Source organism: Carica papaya, chromosome 5, assembly GCF_054855325.1.
Source record: "Carica papaya isolate Zhongbai chromosome 5, ASM5485532v1, whole genome shotgun sequence".
In the NCBI taxonomy this organism is placed as follows: domain Eukaryota; kingdom Viridiplantae; phylum Streptophyta; class Magnoliopsida; order Brassicales; family Caricaceae; genus Carica; species Carica papaya.
In genome coordinates, this window is record NC_142313.1 from 38,138,776 (window position 1) to 38,158,127 (window position 19,352).

Genomic DNA, 19,352 nt, shown 5'->3' on the forward strand with positions numbered 1-19,352 from the left:
TCTTTTAACTTTGGTACCAACTAATGTAGGATAAATAAGAGTTAATTTTGAACATCACACTTAAATGTTTAATTTCATAAGAAACCAGAAAAATGGAGAAACTGTCAAAGTATTTTATTGAATAATTGACTCCATCTCCAAAGTGAAATTATAGAAATATTTATAATGCTTTTTAAGTACCTTTCTGAATAGAATTAAACTAAGAAATATTAATACTGCTAAAATAAATACAAAACACTAAATGCTGAAAATATTAAAATCCTAAAGAATTAAGTCTATGGTAATAGACTTCTAAATAATATAATAAGTTTTATATTTAAAAGAATTATAATTTCTAAACTATTTAGGCGATCTAGAGTTACCCCATTTTGCATCAAGTTACTTAAGGTAGAGGGCTTCAAAGACTAAGCAACGGTGGCAGGAGATTAATCCTGTGGGTTTTGCTAATTTTAGAGCCTCCTCTAGGTTAGCCCAAGTTCTTTAGGGAAAATCCACGGAGCATAAAAAATTTTGGGTTTTACGACTGATAGTAGAGGCAACTTTTTGGCTAAGAATTGATGACATAGATTGATTAGTAGATACGCTAATCCTGAAAGTGTTTGAGATTGTGATTTCGTACTTATAAGTAGCTTAAGCACTTTGTTCAATCCTCCGGTTTAATAACATGAAAAACATGGTGCGTATTTGGTTTTTAAAGTGATTTAAGAAGTTAACAGATCGCCACCTAATTCCAGACTTTTTAGGTTCTTAAAATAAGGTGTTTATTCTTTTACTTTCTTGGAAGCACTTTTTAAAACTAAATAAGCATAGTGTTTTTTATGTTATCAAACAGGAAGATTGAAAAAAGGTGCTTAATGCTACTTATAAGTCTTAGATAACAATCCCAAAGACTCTCTTAGTAAGGAGGTGAGATCTGTTGTTAAGGCTCAGCGGCCTTTTGTTTGTGGCAGACAAATTCTTTTGCCTCTTGGATAGCCAACAAGATGGTTGACTCACTTTGGGACAAGGGGACCAAGGTCTCTGTGCAAGTTAGACATAATCCATACCACTCCTTTAATCTGTGAATTCTTCCCATTTTGTTCTTTGTAGAACAAAGAAATGAAGTCAAATTCATTCTATTATGAATCTTCGAATTCGGAGAAAAAACTCTTAAAAGACTCTTACCAGATCTCCTTTGACAACCTCCCAACAATTTTGAAGGAAAGCCATTGCAAAACCATTTGAGTCGGGGCCTCTATTTGAACAAACGTTATATACTGTTCCTTTAATCTTTGAATTCTTTTTACAAGAAACTTCATTCGTTTTTTTTTCCAACTTTGTAAGTCTTGCTCCACATTTAAAGCCTCTTTGGTGAGTCTCTGATAAAGTGTTTTGATGATGCTCTGAGAATGCATTATATACTCCTTATTCTTTTGTTTTTCTATAATCCTGTATGAAACTAATAAATGGTTAAGGTCATAGTCTAGAAGGTTTGACGTAAGTAATCAATGAAAACATTATTGCAATCAAAACACAGCCATTAGCTATCATTTTTTGTAGTTATGTAAGCTCTAACAGTCTAACTTGAGTAGAATTGTCTTCTTTGAATTTTAATATTAAGATTCTCATGGTCCCTATTCATGGGGATATGTTTTCATAATTATACTTGTAATGTTTCGATAAATTCATCTTTTGGTCTATTTCAAAAAAAAAAAATCATCTTTCAGTCTTTTAGATTAGATATTTGTTTCTTCTTGTTGCCTCTATCCATCTGCACAGCAGTTAATTAGCTTGAATTTTGTTTCTCCAGTTACATGGGCAACACCAAATGCAATTTTCTCAGTCACTGGGGCACCAGCAATTTCAGGGACGGCAATTAGCAACTGGACATGTTCAGCATGGTATAGGTCAAGGCCAACTCAACCAAGGAAATCAGTTGAATCGTCATCTGAGCCAGTTTTCTGGTACAGCTAATAGTGCATTGTTTAGTGCTGCCCAGGGAACACCAAATCCTCAGATGGTTAGATATTTTTCTGGTGTTGATTTTAGTTTTTTTCTTTTTCTAAAAAAATCATCATATGTTATTTACTCAGTGGTGATCATTCCACTTTTGTATGTCTTGCACTTCGTTAATTGCAATGCTTGCAGATTCATTTGGTTGTAATTTTCATTGCAGCTACTGTTACAAAGATGCTGCATATATTGAGAGGAATGATAGTAATCCATTCCACTTGATTAGCATGGTTAGTTTTAGCTGAGAAATTCTTTTGGATGAAAAAAGAAGCAATATTAGAGAAAGAAAAGACCAACATAGATCCTATGGTCACTGAGGTTTGGAGCTTGTCATGGGTCAGCAAACCACAGTTTTGCAACAAGTGGGTCAGCTCTCCTACCTTGTTGACCTATAATCTAGAAATTCCCAAAGAGAACCCTCAATCTCTAGAGATTAGTATCAATTTAGTAACAATTGTCCAAATGATTCATTCATGTTCCAAAGAGCTATATATAGATTGAGGCTGCAGCAACCAGTTCCATATTTTCTTGGATCAGCATTGCTAATCATCCATTATCCAAATTTATAGTATAAGGAAAAAGATGTCTAGTTAAACCAAATCCTAATCTTTTTTGTAAACTAAGAAATTCATCTGAACTGAATAATAGCATTCTAAAACGGAGAGGCAATGTAGGGCACATTTGTGTAATTACACAAGCACTTCTACTAAATAAGGTAATGGCCAGCTCTGTTTTAGCAATATAGAAGGTAAAAAGAGAAGAGACTAGGAGGGAAAGAGTGAAAAGAAAAAGGTAAAGGCAAATGGGAGGGAGAAAAGAGGGAGAAGAAGAAGAGAAGTGCAGAGAAAAGGAGAAACTAGAATTTGGAAGGAAATGCTATCAATTCTGTTCCAAGATACTCATTATATCAAATATCTTTATACAGGCAAAGTTCAAAAAGAGTGTCAAAAGAGTCAATATACAATCTTAGCAACCAAACATGTTGGCTCCTTGAGATTGTAATAATCTTTTTTCCAATGTTAGGTGGCACAAACTGGTAACATGTGGTTGCCACCTCCTTAGCTCATCATCTTTGACCCATGAGAAGTGATGCAAGTCAGACACTTGGAAGACAAATTGACAAATTGCTGACAACTTTTGAACCAAACAAAAGTGTAGCATGTTAAGCGTTTGCTCAAAGGGAGGTTTGTGCTGGTTTGCTCGCGAGGAGTTAGAGAAGCTTGAGTCTGATTAAGTTTCTGGTTTCTAGTTTTATTATTAGTAGTTAATCAGCAGTTAACTTGTTTTTTGGATTTTTAATATCTTTCAAGTTGAAGAGGGTTCCTTGCCAGTTCTGTTGATTGAAATGCAAAAAAAGGTGCCTTTTGTTTGATGGATGAAGCAACATCAGCCCTTGAACGATTGTTCAAAAACTTGTTTTAGCACTCCTCGATTTTTCCTAATCCTTCATTGCAGAGTGTGATGCTCATACCATGGCGTCGAAGCAGTAATCCAACAGTCCGAACAGCCAATGGCCTATTTTAGCTGAATATCCATTGCTTACGAGCTTAAGAAAAAGAGTTGACAGGCCTTAGCAAACCAATAAGACATTGGATTACTTATTTGCGAGATATTGCTATAAGAATTTGTGGTGCGCATACATTAGTTTAGTCTCAAATATTTGTTGGAGAAAAAATTGCTACTCCCTGTAGCAACACCAATCAAATCAGACAATCCCAAAAAAAAAAGTTGTTATAGTCTTTGGTCTGAGATGTTGTCATGGTTACACTAAGAACAAAGTCTTGAAACAATCAGAAAGCTTGTTTGTTGCGGATGTATAGTGATCCTCTAGGGCTTGTTGTAACAGAATTGTATATGGACATTATAACCAACTTAGTATTAATTGTTCAGATGTTTTATTTTTGTTCAAATGGCTACATGTATAGAGGAGGCACCGGCAACCAGTTTCCTTATAAGCTTTGCTGATCACTTATCCAAAAGACTCCTAGTCAAAGCCAATCCGTTAGCTTCTTGAAACTAAAAAATTCATCTGGACCAAAAAATTATTCTAAAACATAAAATTCATTCCAACCCAGAGGTCTTTCTCTTACTTGTTATGTGTCTCACATGTATAGACTCTGCCAGTGAACATCAGAGAATGATAAAAGACTCTCCTAAAAAAAGGAGAAAAGGAAACAAGTTCAATAACCACAACCCAATTACTTTGCCTCATAGTCAAAGAGACATTCTTGCTGTTTAATGTAATGCATTAATCATTTGCAATAGAAGGTTATTTTACTGTTCTATAAAGCTATTTTAATCTATTATAATTTCATGTGAAAGACATTTGCCATTTATATTGATTGCTTTTGCATCATTTCCAGTGTTTACTTGTCTACCTTGCATTTTTGGTTAACTGTCTATTTTAAATCTCTTGCTCTCTCTTTAACAGCATCAGTTTACTTTTCGATTTTGTTGCTTCTCCTTTTGCAGCTTCCAAATATGTCAGCTACTATGCCATCCCAGTCACTTCTGCCAAGGATGCAGGTTAGATAAAATATGAGTTGCTGATTTTATATCCCTGTTGTTTTCTTAAAAAGAAACTCTTATTCTTCACTCTAACTCCTTGAAAGCTTGATAAATATATATTTTTCTCCAGACGAGGAAAGCTTGCTTAGATAAAAAAGGATTTTCCAATTTTATGTTCCTGCCTCTTCTTTTTTTAAATAACTCTTGTTCTTTCCTGTCACTATTCGTTGAAAGCTTGACTAACACCTTTTTTTCTCCTCACAAGGGATGCTTGGTTAATATCTAATTGAATGTGAAATTATTCCATACGCGTGGCGTATATATATTTCCTTTCTTTTACTAGGGAATGAAAACTTTTTTTTTCCGGGTTATATTCAGAACAAAATAATTTTACTTGTGGAACTCATTTGAAAATCCACATTTATTTTAACTATAAAATGATGTAAATTTCTCCCAAAATCATAAAACTTGTTATCCTACAAAATTTCAAGTGAAATTGAGTTCTACCGGAGTTGTTGGAATTGAAAATGTGTAGTTTTAATTCCATATGAAATTATCTAGGATGTTTCTTACTACCTCGGAAGGGACTTGTATCCTTCCCTAGTTAAGATAAATGTGGATTTCTTAAGGAATTCCACAAATGAAGTCCATTTATTCTAAATGTTGCCTTGGGAAGATTCATTAGAATCCCGCCTAACCATTAGGGAAGAAGCAGTAAAAGATAATTTGTCAATCTTTCCTGTAGATTAATATTGCATCAGCTTCTTTTTATATCATTTTTGCATAGATGATCAGTTGTATATATCATTCCGTGTTAGCAAAGGTACAATTTTATTTTCTATGGTTTGGTTTTTTGAAATTCTAACCATGTTCTTTATTGTAAGAGTTCATTCATTGTGATAGAAATATTTGTCATTTTAACATGTTGACCAAAATATATTCGTACAATATTAATTGAGATATTTTCCCCTACAATCATTTCTATATTCTTTGCGATAATTATGTAATTAATTAAAATCAATTAGAATTCTTATAATAATGTTAATTTCCTTATTTATAAATAAGAATTCTATATATATGGTCCAGTTGTAATAGCACAGGATGTATGAAAAAATAAAATTAATTCTCCAAAAATCTTCATAACATAAAATCATGAGTATTTTATGAGATGTTTGTATGTTCTATATTTTTAAATATGAACAGTTCAACACTAATCAAACTAAAATTAGGAAAAAACAAAGTAAAATTGTGAAATCAAACCATAAAATGAGTTACCACCAAAAACTCAATGAGTTTGAATTGCAATGAGACTATATTATAGAAGTTGAAATTGTAATTTGCTGTATCCTCTTTGTATAAGGATGTAATACTTGCTGAACCCAGCCCCATCTCTTTTATGGTGTTAGCTTTGGATGTGAATATAATTCTTTTTATGTTCAATTTGTGCAGTTTGGATTAACTAGTAACAACTCACAGAGGACACACGCATCTCAGATTTTAGGTGATCAAAGTATGAACTAGTTGTCGAAGTTCCTTTTCATTTTTGTGTTCCCATGAATGAATTAGTGCATATTTTTTTACTAGAATTCAGCAAAAGATTATTGCAATCAGTTCTTCTTTAGGATTTGCTAAGCACATGATAATAAATGATGTTAATATGGTAAAATTACTTTTTCGGTTTTGGTTGCAGTGTTTAACATGGGAGCTTCCAATCCTGGTAGTATGATGTCGATGCAACCGCAACAGCAACAGCAGCAAGCACATAGTTCACAAGGTGCATTCGGTAATATTCAGCCAAATGCTCAGAATCTACAATCTAATATGGTAGCACTTCAAAACGCGCAACAAAATCATCCCAATTTTGCACAGCAGAGACAACAAAATCAGCAGTAGTGTCCTTTGATCGATATCGGAGATGCAGAACTTGGACTTAGCTCCAGTGTGATTATTGCATTTTATCCTCAACATGAAAACAAGTATATTAGTCTGGAAAGAGCCATTTCGTGGATGTTTTCCTCTTTCTATTACATGGAAAAGTCATGTACAGCTCATGATTGCCTCTTTCCTGAGTTCTTATCGAGATTTTTAACAAAGAAACTACTTTTTTTTTAAATTAAAAAAAAAAAATCTATTTACTAACGGGAAACCCTCTTTGTCAATGGAATTCAGAGATAGAAAACGTTCAGAATAATCTTTTAGGATTGACACCTCTTAGCTCTTCACGTTAATGGTTCTTTAATAACTTACTGTTAGGATTATCGGTTTGAATTAAAAATCTTTGAAGTTAATACCTTGCTCGAATGAAACTGGATTTAATGGGATTATCTTGAATATTTGATAATCTATTTTGTAACCCTATATTATCTAACTAAATTTGATTCTTTCTTGATATGGTTTTCAAAAACAATGTTCTTGGTGCATTCTTTTCCCAAGTAACAAAGATGAAATACATGATTTTTGTTAATGTATATTCACCATGTTCTTCGTCAGTCATCACAAAAAAGAAAATAATAATAAAAATAAATCTAAGCATCTTCAAGAAAGACTCCCACAATTGGAAATTACAGAATACATCACACTGCTATCAACAGCAAGTAGAACAACAACAGTATGATGTTTGGTTTCATTTGCTTGTTGAGAACAGCTTCAAGAATCTTCCTCTGTAAATTTAGCAACTAGTTTTTGAGAGAATTTGGTAAAAGTCAAACGTGCCTCTTAAGCTAAGTGCTTGAATAGACAGCAGCAGCATCTTTTCAAAAACCACTGCATCCTGTATTACAAAGTAAAAAAAATTAAGGTTGTGTTCGGAACAAATAAATTTCTGTAACACAAAAAAATAAAAAAATAAAGTGAAATTAATTTGTAAATCTATTCAAAACATAACTAAATATGTGAATTTATAAGATCCAATCTCAAAATTAAAGCATACTTTGAGTTGCTTTTCAACTTTTAAAACCAATTAGATATGTTATCGATATGAATGAAAGAAATATTAATTAGGGTTTCTTGAATGTGAAGTGAAGAGTCATTTGACTCCTGTGAGGCTGTGAGGGATGATAGGTAGGTTTCTTATGGCATTGACTGGTTGCTGGATGGTTTCATCTTCAGATCTTTTTTTTCCTTCTCCATTGTCAAATCAGTTTTTTTTTCTTGACTTTATGAGCAAATTATATAAATATATATATAATTTAATAGAGGATAAATTAGGGAATTAACTTTTGAATTATGATTTATGTTGTGGCTTAGTTATAAATTTTTTTATTATAATGTTATCTTAGAAATTTTTGAAAAAATTATTTTAAAATGCTGTCTTTTTACTGAAAAGTTTTACAGAAATATAGACTTTTTTTTTCTTCGATATCACTTAAGTAAAACAAAAATGGTGTAAAAATATAAAATTTGTATTTAACATTTAAAATTAAAAATTAAAAATTAAAAATTAATTGTTACAAGTATTTTCTTCTTCTTTTTTTAATTTTGTTATTATGATTTATATTATTTAAATAAAATAGATTAATTATTGTAATTAAAATTAATTTTTAATTTTTATGACTATCAAGCTCTATTAAAATCAAAATATGAATAAATTGCTCATTTTCATATATAATCATGTATTTTGACTTTTTTAAGTACATATTTCTCTTTAACTCAAATACTAATATACATATAAAGGGTCAAATTACCAGACTTTAAAAGGGAAGTAAATCTGAATAAAACCAACCTGTTACTCAAGCTATACCATTCAACTTGTCCAAAAAAAAGAACTTTGAAAAATAAACTAACAGCATAGTTGTATCTCAAGAAAATAGTGATTATGATGTTGGGACTCCAAAATTGCCATTGGGGAATCTAAAGAAACATTAAACTATCAATGAAAATGAAGAAAATTCCTATATTTTACTGTAAGTATGCATCCTTGATTCCGCATAGAACTATAGTATTTAAAATAATTAATCATCCAATGTTTTTTATGATACTTACAACTGTTGGAGGCATGAAATGTTGTCATCCAATGCGATCAGATGTTGTTTTGGTTCGAGTGAGAATGTAGATGAGAGCTTATTGTAATGTTGCAAAAGAGGGAGGTTTGGAGCCGATGCATTGCTCGAAGGAGGCGCTGAAAATGGTGACGAAAGAGATGGAGATGATGAAAATGAGTACTTGCAGTGGCAAGCTCCGAAACTTATTGGCAAAGGCGATGGTGGTGTTGGCGGTGATGACGACATGGGAGAAACATAACCATTTTTATTTTCCTCCATCAAAATTTTCTCCCTTGTCTGCATCTACTAGTGCTGCTGCTCTACTAATTAATGGCAGTTGTGATTTGAATAGTTGGTGATTATAACCTAACGGTCATAGATCAACTTCCACACTTGTATATTATATTATTAAAATTTGCTATCTTGTAGGAATTGCAGATCTTTCTAGGAGTATATTTGACTTATAATCGTGGAAGATAAAGTACCCATTTAAATTGCTTATATATAATCCATAACCTATATATAACTTGACAGTTTACAGAAAAGAAGGGTTTTAAGTTATAACACTGGATTCCCTTGTGATTTGCCCCTGCTAGTTTATCAATGTATTGATAAGGTGCTCTAATATGAAACGAAACATTTTAATATATGGAGTTGATTTTATATACACATACTGAAATACCCAATTGATTTTATATACTCATACTGAAACTAAACATTAAAATGAGCAGATTATTGATTAGTTTTTTCATTCATAGCAATAGTTTAATTACATATTCATTTTTCAATTATTAATTAGTTATTATAAATCTCTAAAAACAACTACAACGAAAAATTATAACCTAAAAAACCCATTAATGAAAAAATTATATAAAGCTGGAGGTTCTTGTATAAGAACAGGGTGACACCAAATGTGATGTTCTTGAAGAAAAAGTAACATATATGCAAGAGGCAAACAAAAAATGAAACGATCAGACCATGAAAATATAAACTTGACAAAGTACTTAAATTTGATTTCCTCAAGAACTTTGATGCGTAAGTTTCAGCCAGCATTGAAACTCTGGAACTGCTTTTGAAATGTTACTAGGTACGGATGACATGAACATAGATGAGATTCTTCTGTAAGACCAACTTCTATGACAAGTAGCAGATGCTCTAAATATCAAAACTGAGCAATGGCAATATAACTGGACATGACAGCCTGAAAAGAATTAAATATAGAAAAACTTCAATTGGGTAAAGATACAAGAAAAATGGGAGTTACATACTTCAACACGAAAATGCCCTTATCAGTTACTCGCATCCCTTCAACACCACTGATTCCAACCCCAATATCAGCTTCTTGAAGCATTCCCATGTCATTAGCACCATCACCAATTGCTATAGTTCCTGGTCCAAATGAAAATTAATCTTGTGACCTAAATGTTCAGTTTCACCATGTATAAAAAATTAGTACGTACCAAAGGAAAAGTATACTAGCAGAACATTTGATAACGAAACAACTGGAAGTACACAGTCAAAAATAACTGAAAGACTGTAGATCCACCAATACCTTTTTGTAGTGATGAATGGCAGCAAATAACAGATGCACAGCCAATTGCAGTGGTCATGCCACACCAACAAGCTTTCATGTCCAATTCTTGGGACTAGTAAAAATCCTTAGGACAAGGTGACATGGGTATCACTCTAGCAACTGTAGTACCAGGCTAATTGTCGGCCAATTATCTGGTTTTGCATCAGTGCACCCTTCCATGAATTTAAGAACTACTTCGACTGTTTCTGCATCTGAAATGATATATCTTTTGTCCAAAATGGCTTTTGGTCAATTCTTTCTAGTAAAGTGTTCATCCAACTTACCACACTTCATAAATGTTAAGTCAATACTTCCCTTTCCAATTACAAGCTCAAGAAGGAGAACTACAGAGCTATATGCATTCCAATTACTCAGTGGCTGCCCCACTTTGTCAACAGTCCGGAGCCAGATAGCCTAAATGCCAATGGTCATAGTTGTAAGATGTGAATTCTCATCAACCAGCAGCTTTGCAAGACTAAAATCAGACACGAAGCTCCCAGTTATCATCAAGGAGAAAGTTATGGATTTCTCAGAGAACTATTTTTCAGTATAAGATAGTCCTCGAGCAAACCCAAGCACATTTTTAGACAAGCACTCCAATTTGAGGCCTGGTCTTATTGGAAATGTTGATGCAAAAAACCATCTAAGCTTATCATAGCCAGGTAATCATACAGATAAGAAGCTTTGAGGATGGAAGCCTGCAGTAGCCTCTCATATTTGCTAAATCTATATGCTTGATGCCACCTAAGATCCCTAGCTCTCTCTCCTTCAAACACCTGAGCAGATCCTTCATGATTCCAGTATATCCCTTTAATAGGAAATGTCACGCAATTATTCATGACCACATGGTAAACCACTACCAGAACCTTCTGTCCATACAACATCCTCAGCATTTTAGAGACCAGCTCCTTCAATTCCACATTATGGGTATGGCTGAAATCAATAAGCTTTGTGATTGCTTCTTACCCAATTTGCCTTATCACTTAGTGTATCTCCTAGTAGCTCTCTCCTTCCATGGCACCCAAATCCAGAGAAGTGCAGGGTGCACAACAGGTGGAAAGGCAAACGGCACTGGACAAACCAGCATCCTTGACTTAATGAGATGACCTCTTTGTACGGCTGCAGCATTATCACTTTCCAGCATAGGGGAGACCTACAGGGAAACCACAACGACATTCAACATGGCTTTTGAATTTTCCAGCCACAAAGATCTAACTTGCCAATGACAATTTGTTATCAGATTTGCTGAAGACTCCGATATCTGTAATAGATGAAAACAAATCAATGGACAAATTCAGATATTGCAACCATATAAGGTGGCCCATTGACAAAGGCATATCACAGAAAAAAAAAATTAATAATAACAGTAGTTGAAAAGTTCAGTGATTGTGATCGTGTAACGTGGCCAATTGACGAAAGCTTAGCACTTTTATATGAATTACAAAGGCAACACTGCCAACCACAGCATTATCAACATACCTAAGCATCCATACCTATTAAGTGAATTATTACTTACTTTTTGGTAGATAATGATTTAGAAATTGATGTCAGCTTTCAGTGCTTGTAAACTTTTGCAAAAAGCCTACGTGCAAACTGAATTAACCAATTCTTATATCACTAATACCAAATCAATTTACCAATCAATTCATCGTCATAAACATTTTTTTTTAAATAATTCATCATCATTAACATGTTAATATAATACAGAATTGTTTTAACAGGACATTGAAATAGGAAGCCAAATCAACAAGTGATGAAGTCATTTTGCAATATATAAAACAGTAGCATTTTAGAAAAATATCTGACATCATAGTCATCCTTTGAGATATTAAAAAAGTGGTTTGTTCAGGAAAAAAAGGGAATTTGAAAAACAATCAAGGGCAATAATGACATTAGCATGTTACATGTATTACTATGAAGAGCATTACCAGAATACTAGAAATTTTATGCAATGCTTCTGTCAAGCAAGAAGTCATATCTCCCATCAAACTAATATTGTAGCCTGTATCTCTAAATATACAGCTACAGTGCCTGTTAATCAACATTTCTTCACTGATTTCTTGGATTAACCTTGATCACTTTAACATCTTTTTCCTTGCCGAAGCCAGATATAATTGTGTCATATGTATGTGCATTAGGAACTATACCAACCTCCTCCATCTGGGTATACAAAGAATAAGCTTCTTCCATTCTTCCAGCCTTGATAAGTCCACAGATGACAACTGTATAAGAAACGACATCTAGTGGGTATTTTTTTAAAATGGCTCTCCTGAACAAACAAATGGCTCTTTGACATTTACCAGCTCTTATAAGCCTATCAATGATGATAGTATGGACATGCGCGTCAAGATCAAGATGACTCAAGACCATACCCTGATACACATTAACAGCTTCAGCAATTCTTCCTGCCCCGCATAATCCACTAAGTACACCTACAAAGCTATACTTGTCTGGCATAAAGCCTCTATCAAGCATGTCGTTATATAACTCCACAGCAAAAGATGGTAACCTAGCCTTGCAAAAATAACTTAAAAGTGAGTTACATGCTACAAGGTCTAGATCTATCACAAATCCGCTAACTAAGTCTGGTAAAAGGGAAAACCTTCGGGACAAACAGATGTTAGACAATAAAGAAGAGAAAGTGCAAGAATCTGGCACCAACTTCCATTTCAACAAGCTTACAAAAACATCAAGTGCATCATCAAATCTTCCAATTTTAGACAAACAGTCTATCAAAATGTTACAAAGAACCAAGTCAGGAATATGCCCTTCGGATTCCATGGTGCGTAAAATATTAAAGGCAGTACCGACCATTCCTGAATCCATGAATCCCTTAATCAATATTGTGTATGTTAAAATATTAGGGGAACAACTAATCTCAAGCATCTTGTTCAGTAAAGCTTCTGCCATCCAAGGTTTACCTAATCGACAAAATCCATCAATTAATATGTTCCAAACTTTCACAGAGATAGAAATTCCCAGAGAACTCATCAAAGCCAAAATTTGATATGCCTCTGATCGCCTACCCACCTTGCAGAAGCAATTCAAAATCATCTCAAATGTCTCGACGTTAGGATAAAAGCCTTCCCTCAGCATAACCCTAATAACATTCTTAACATTATTAAGATCATTCAACTTGCATAGACTACACAAAGCAATATTAAAACTCAAAAAATTTGGGAATTGGATCTCTTTCAAAACCTGTAGAGCTAGGTCGACATAGCCCATTTTGAATAAAACATCCATTATTATATTGCGGGCAAAGGTATTTGGAACAAAACCAAAATTAGTCATTTCCTCAAAAGCCTCGAAGACAATATCATACATTCCTGCACGCCAATAAATCCTCAACAAAAGCAAGAAAGTCTGTGCCTTAATAACACAACCAACATTCTTCAATTCCTTAACAATCCCCTCAACAGATCCATATCGTACTGTGAGATTCTTAACAATACCAACCATGTGATCAAATGTTTGAGCATCGTGAAAATAATTATTTTGCTTAGCACACCAAAAGAAGAAGCTCAAAGCAATCAAATCAGAAGGGCAATCAAGTAAGGAAGCGCGCACAATCTCTGGTGTGACAACCAATTTATTTTTCTTTTGAAACTCTTCAATATTTTCCCGAGAAAGTTTGTAGGTTTTCTCAGTAGTACATAGTAGGGGTGAGGAAAGGTAGTGGATTAGCAGAGATAGAGCGTTGAGGGCTTGGTTATTCTGCATCGGAAAGTGTATCAAACTCCATTTGCATCTTTGTAGCATATCGATTAACCTTCTGACGATGAGGCTCTCTGTTGAAGAATGCAAGTTACTAATGAATTATATGAGAATTTGAGGATTGTCTATGTTGCAACCTCAGGAAAAATAAAAATATGATAATTCAAAATAAAAAGAGCTGTCACCAATCCTAAATAATTAATATCAGAAGTTAAATCATGCGTTGCTCTATAAACAAAAATCTTGAACAAAATAGTTCAAGACGGGAAAGCAGGCACCCATTGTGATGTAGGTTAATTAACCATGTACTAATATGCATGCCTTAATTCTAAGTAAGAGTGTTATAAGTGATATTCATTTACTAATCAACAACATAAAAATTGTGATGAGGATGAAAATGAAATAAGAGGGAAAGAAGTAAAAAAATAATAAAATAGTGGCTAAAACAGATAATCATCCCTATTCTCATCCACTGCAGGGCCATTAATCATGTCACAAGCTATTAGAACCAGGAAACTTTTGTTCTTCCCATGACATACCAACTGTAGAGTCTTGTGCATCCCTTCACTAGACAAAAACAGCAAATCAAAACATATTGAAGAGCTAAACATTGCTAAAGAAGCATGATTTCCATTTCAAGTATAAAAACATCTAAAGGACTCCCAAACGGGAAACATTTCATATAAGTGCATTCAAAAGGGTAGTTGTAGAAACCAAAACTTCATACAAACAGTTCAGCCAGATAGTTAAACTCACTCTATCTCTCTTCAACAGAAAAATGAGATATGGCATCAACCTAACCAACAGCTAAGCAATAGCATCATTAACAGTTCAAGAACGAAAAAGGTCATTTCTATATTTTCAGCTCATCGCCAATTAAAAATAATTGTCAATTATAAGAGTATAATTTCTATAACTCAAACACTCAAGACTCCATCAAATCAAACAATCAAGGCCTGTAACATCCATTCACCACATGCCACAATTTCTCAGCCCTACTGACTCCTATATGGTAGGCCACAAGCCCTATAACTAAAAGCTGATCTAGATCAAGAATTTATTTTTTTGAACATAAACGTGCTAATATTCATAAAGCACCAAGGAGATGCAACCCGCATACAAAGATACGAGTTTAACAAAACATCAATAAGATCCCCCTAATCCTCATTTAAATACAAAGGTCGACCCTTCGTCAAAATACTCAGGGCACGGAACCAATAATCCTTAATTCTATCAAAGTTGTCTTCTATCCCCTCAAAAGCCTTTTATTCCTCTCTTTATAGATGATCCAAAAGGTACCAAAGGGGGAGAAGTTTAATTGTTTGCATCTCTCTTGATGGCTCTTCACACTAAAGGCTCTCTCTTATTGTGCCTGCGATAACTCAATTCATACCCAAAAAAGCCATAAACCAGAGACCATAAGCGATGTGCCAGTAGACACCAAAGAAGGATTGCATGTCTATGCCCATTACCATGAATTTTTATCCACATTTTAAATTCAAAGTCCAAGTAAGGAGAAAATGATATAAACCAAGAACAGATCTAAGGAAGATATTAAGCTAGCTTATAAAGAAGCAATCACTTAGGGAGAAAAAATGCCACAAAGACACCATGAGGGCTCAAGCAAACTCATCCTATGATATTTTTTTGAAACGTTTTGAATGCATATTCCTAAACATGTTTTTAATTATACAATAATGTTCTAGACTATGAATGAATATACTTGTATCAACGAAATCAAGTATCAACATATATTTCTCAAGTCACTAATGAAAGAGCATGTGATACCCTAACTCTACATTGGAAAATAGTGACTAATGAACTCCATGTAAAGGCTCGGGCCATAAACTCTCAATAAATTGCACTTGAGGTTTTGAGAGTCAGTGATTTAGATCCAAAAAGTTGTTGGGTCAATAGGCCTTGGGTTCAAGAAGTACAAATAGTATCAGAGCACACATACCAGTTCAATAACTCCATGCTGGTATGATCTTGAATCTTTTAGTCTGTGGGATTATGATTTGAGATTGTAATGTATGGCCTTGATGAAGAAAAGATGTAAGTAGTAGAGACTATAATACCTGAGTTCTACATAGTGAATATAGATGATTGTTGAGTTCTATATAAAAACTAAAGTCATTTATGATCAATAACTTGAGTTTCAGCTTTTTAAGCTAATGGTTTAGCTCAAAAAAATTGTTGGGTAAGTAGTGATTGGAACTGGCACATTAAAGAGCGATACCAAAAGCAAAACTCAACTTCTACAAACTACAAATCAAGTATATCATCACAGAATCCTGATGTAAAGCTAATATGAATCATAAAGAAAATCAAAACTAAAACAGGTAGAAGAACGCGAGGAACAAAGAAACAACAATAGTCATGCATCAAATGGTCCCCTTCATTACTCTTCAAATCCATTTATCCTATTAAGATGAACACAAAACCCAAAAAAGCAAGAAGAAGATCATATTATACCCTCTTCTGTGAGCTCCCAGAACACCAGAACCTCCTCCACTATCCTTCCCTCAAGCCTCGTGTTATCTCCCACTTTCCTTCCTCAATCCCCGTGCTCTGCCATCCTTCTTCTCTCTCTGAGAACGCCTCTAATCTCTTTCTAAATACCCCAGAAAGTTATCTCCTTCCTCTCGTTTGGAAACCCTAGCCTTTCACGTCTTCCCCACTCTCTCTCTCTCTCTCTCTCTCTCTCTCTCTCTCTCCCGCTCGTTGTCGTCTCTCTGTGTGGCAGCTCCTTCCTTTCTTTGTAACGGCGTCGTTTTTGGTTTAAAGAGATTCATTTTAACGACGTCGTTTTTGTTTAAAGAGATTCACTTTAACGTCGTCGTTTTCGACAAGAAAGATGATGGGCTAGGCTGAAGTTTGAACGGGCCGCGTTATTGGGCTATTATTTAGGGTTCTTTGTTTAAAGTAGATTAGGCTTCTTTGTGCTAATTTTAAATGGATTTGAAATGAGGTCCTAAAAATTATATTTTAATATTAAATCTGGATATTAGAGTTAAAAAATTTTATTATATTTTTTCTTCACAACAAACAAGAGATATTATAAACCCTTACTAAGTTGTAAAATTCAAACTAAGCATCTCAAATCAACATTAAGGATGTCCTACATGCTTTTGATGAATAAAAAAATTTTGTTAAAACTATATTGAATTATTTTTATTTCACATAAAATTTTATACATTTCCAACTTTTTTTAATTATAATATAATTTATACATTTTTCTAATTAAATTAAATATGAATGTGCAATTGATTTTCATATTAACTATGAATTTACTCTAAATGAGTAAAAAAATGTTATAATTATGTAAAACATATAGTGATAAAAGTAAAATTAAAGTTAACAAATCTTAATATAATTTATAATTTGTGAAAGTATTTAACTTAAGAGAAAAGTACATAAAGTCTCAAAGAATTTTCCATAACATATAAAAACCATTTCACCCTTTGAAATTGAAGGGAGAAGCATTTATTTTACAAAGTATTAGGTATTTTACATTATATTTAAAATGAATCTTGAGATTACCGTACTTATAAAATTATTGCAACATTTTTAATAATTTATTAGAATCATGAAAACTATTGTAGTAATTTATGAACACATTTTATTGCGTTTCAGGTTTTCTTTTGAGATTTCGGTGCATTCAAATTTTTTATGATACTCGTTAGGGCACACTTTAACCTCGCCACAAATACACTTTCAACAATTTTTAACCCTAACTTTTTAACAACTATCTCAATTATTCTCAAAACAAATCAATTGTAATATTTCAAAAAATGAATTGTAATTAGGACCATCCTCTAAGAATTCTTAACTTATTTTTCATATTTTCTCACCATAAATAGTTATTTTTTATTTAAATGGTGTTTCTCTTCCTTTGATTTTGGTCTCATTTATATTTTTTAAAAAATGTCATTTTCATTTAGTTTCCAATTTTTTCATTTTCTTTGAGTTTAAAATAATCATAAAGGATTAATATATGTTGTTCCCGCTAGAGCATAAGCCTTGCCCAAGGCTTACCCTTGTACGAACTAATATATTCTGTCAGAGTTGCCAGGTACAAACAAGCCTTGCCTAAGGCTTGAGCTCATATGACGATTTTGTGTGCTACACAAAACTTCACTCTTTAAATAAAAAAAAAAAAAAAAAAGAGGAGAGTCACAAGGATGAGGCCGACGGAGAAGAAAAAGAAGAAGAGCAATTTTTTTATTATATATTTTTACGTACTTTTCTGTATTGATTCTAAATAATTTATGATGTACTAAACTCGCGATGAGCAACTAGATACTCCTATTTTCTAGTCAAGAATTTAATTGAAGTACCAATACAAGGGTTGTGCAGTTTAATTGTTTTACTTTTATTCTTTTTTATTTTTAATATTTATATATTTTCTATGCATAAGAATATTGTTGTTTGTTATTCGTTGTAATAGGGTTTGTACGTCTGGCGTAAAAGCATATCGCCATTCGGGATTCTTGAATCCATAATTGTTCATGATATACTAATAATTAATGGTAAATTAGTATTCGTAATAAGAAAATATATAATCTAATCCAAATGAACCACGCGATTAAGTTTATTGATTAGAATCGAGTCTTTCTAATTTAATGCTATTGGTGAATTAAACTCTATGAGCGTCTTCGGAATTATTCATTAATAAGAGCTAATCAACGAATGTCTTTTGGTTAATTTAAAATTAAGGAAAGATTGGCTATTAAAAGCATTTCCAATAGTTAAAACTGATTTGTTGAGAATTAGTAAGAATTATCCTTATATCAATAGTCAGCCTTATATATTAAAATATATGTTATTTCTTTGACTGGAAAACTATTCATAATTGATTCTTATTTTGCTGAATTATTTTATACCAATATTATTTAATTGATTTTTATTTGATGGTTTGTTTTAATCCATTAGTTGTTCAATTTCAACTCAAAGCAAAAACCTCGTCTTTTCACTCTTATTTATTTGCTAGTTGCTAAAAATATTAAGATTTAATTCTCTGTGAATTTGACCATATTCGCCACTACTACAAGTTTTGATGTAACGACCCTGAAAATTTCAAAGAAAATACATTATAAATTTAGTGTGGAAGCGAAATAAATAGTTAGGGTTTACATTTCTTACACAATAACTGAAAGTACCAAATAGGGCTTACAAAAATAATTCTTCTAAAAGAGCAACTAATAACCAAATAAATAAATTAAAAGTAAACAAACGGAATGTCCTACTCACAACCCTCTTGTGGATCAGACTCCGGATCCTGATCCTCTTGATCTAAAATAATTAATAAAATAGTGAGTTACACCAGCCCAGTAAGAATATCAAGCTACTTACCGACACAGAAATTAAGGTTGATAGAAAACATAACAACTAATTGAACTCTTAATTAAGCAAATTCGTTTATCACAAATAAAATTATTTACCGTTTATTTACCGTAACGAGATTTACAAAAATAACCTATAGAGTCAATAATATAACACATATCATAATTTCATATGTAATCGATTAGAATAATAATTTTCTCTTTTATTAGCCTATTGGTATCCATGAGGATCCATAA

The 19,352-nt window shown here is 32.9% G+C and overlaps 2 protein-coding genes across 9 annotated transcripts in view; one reads left to right on the forward strand and one right to left on the reverse strand.

Moving 5' to 3' along the window:
• MED8 (mediator subunit 8) overlaps positions 1-6,551 on the forward strand; it is a 33,859-nt gene extending 27,308 nt beyond the window's left edge. For 2 of the 3 annotated variants that reach the window (XM_088220748.1, XM_088220750.1), the window contains exons 9-12: positions 1,790-1,999; positions 4,465-4,518; positions 5,950-6,010; positions 6,191-6,551. In XM_088220748.1, coding sequence (XP_088076874.1) covers positions 1,790-1,999; positions 4,465-4,518; positions 5,950-6,010; positions 6,191-6,393 — 528 coding nt within the window. In that variant the 3' untranslated portion in view covers positions 6,394-6,551. The remainder of the gene's footprint in view (positions 1-1,789; positions 2,000-4,464; positions 4,519-5,949; positions 6,011-6,190) is intronic. The other variant, XM_088220749.1, reaches the window with a different exon arrangement.
• A 442-nt stretch (positions 6,552-6,993) lies between these two features.
• Positions 6,994-16,535, reverse strand: LOC110807985 (Pentatricopeptide repeat (PPR) superfamily protein). 6 transcript variants are annotated; one of them, XM_088220753.1, is made up of 5 exons: positions 16,246-16,534; positions 11,982-13,844; positions 10,033-11,314; positions 9,749-9,869; positions 6,994-7,270 (listed from the first exon to the last, which is right to left on the reverse strand). In XM_088220753.1, the coding sequence occupies exon 2, from the start codon at positions 13,813-13,815 to the stop codon at positions 12,103-12,105; it is 1,713 nt and encodes a 570-aa protein (XP_088076879.1). In that variant the 5' UTR covers positions 13,816-13,844; positions 16,246-16,534; the 3' UTR covers positions 6,994-7,270; positions 9,749-9,869; positions 10,033-11,314; positions 11,982-12,102. The 6 variants fall into 6 exon arrangements, with proteins under 6 accessions (XP_088076879.1, XP_021889004.2, XP_088076878.1 ...); XM_022033312.2 differs by lacking the exon at positions 6,994-7,270 and having other exon boundaries at positions 9,466-9,869; positions 11,982-12,275; positions 12,354-13,844; positions 16,246-16,535; XM_088220752.1 differs by lacking the exon at positions 6,994-7,270 and adding an exon at positions 14,310-14,332 and having other exon boundaries at positions 9,466-9,869; positions 16,246-16,535.
• Positions 16,536-19,352: the final 2,817 nt, after the last annotated feature.

Coding starts and splice junctions, on each gene's coding strand:
- LOC110807985 (XM_088220753.1), bottom strand. CDS start 13,815: ATGCTACAAAGATGCAAATGGAGTTTGATACACTTTCCGATGCAGAAT.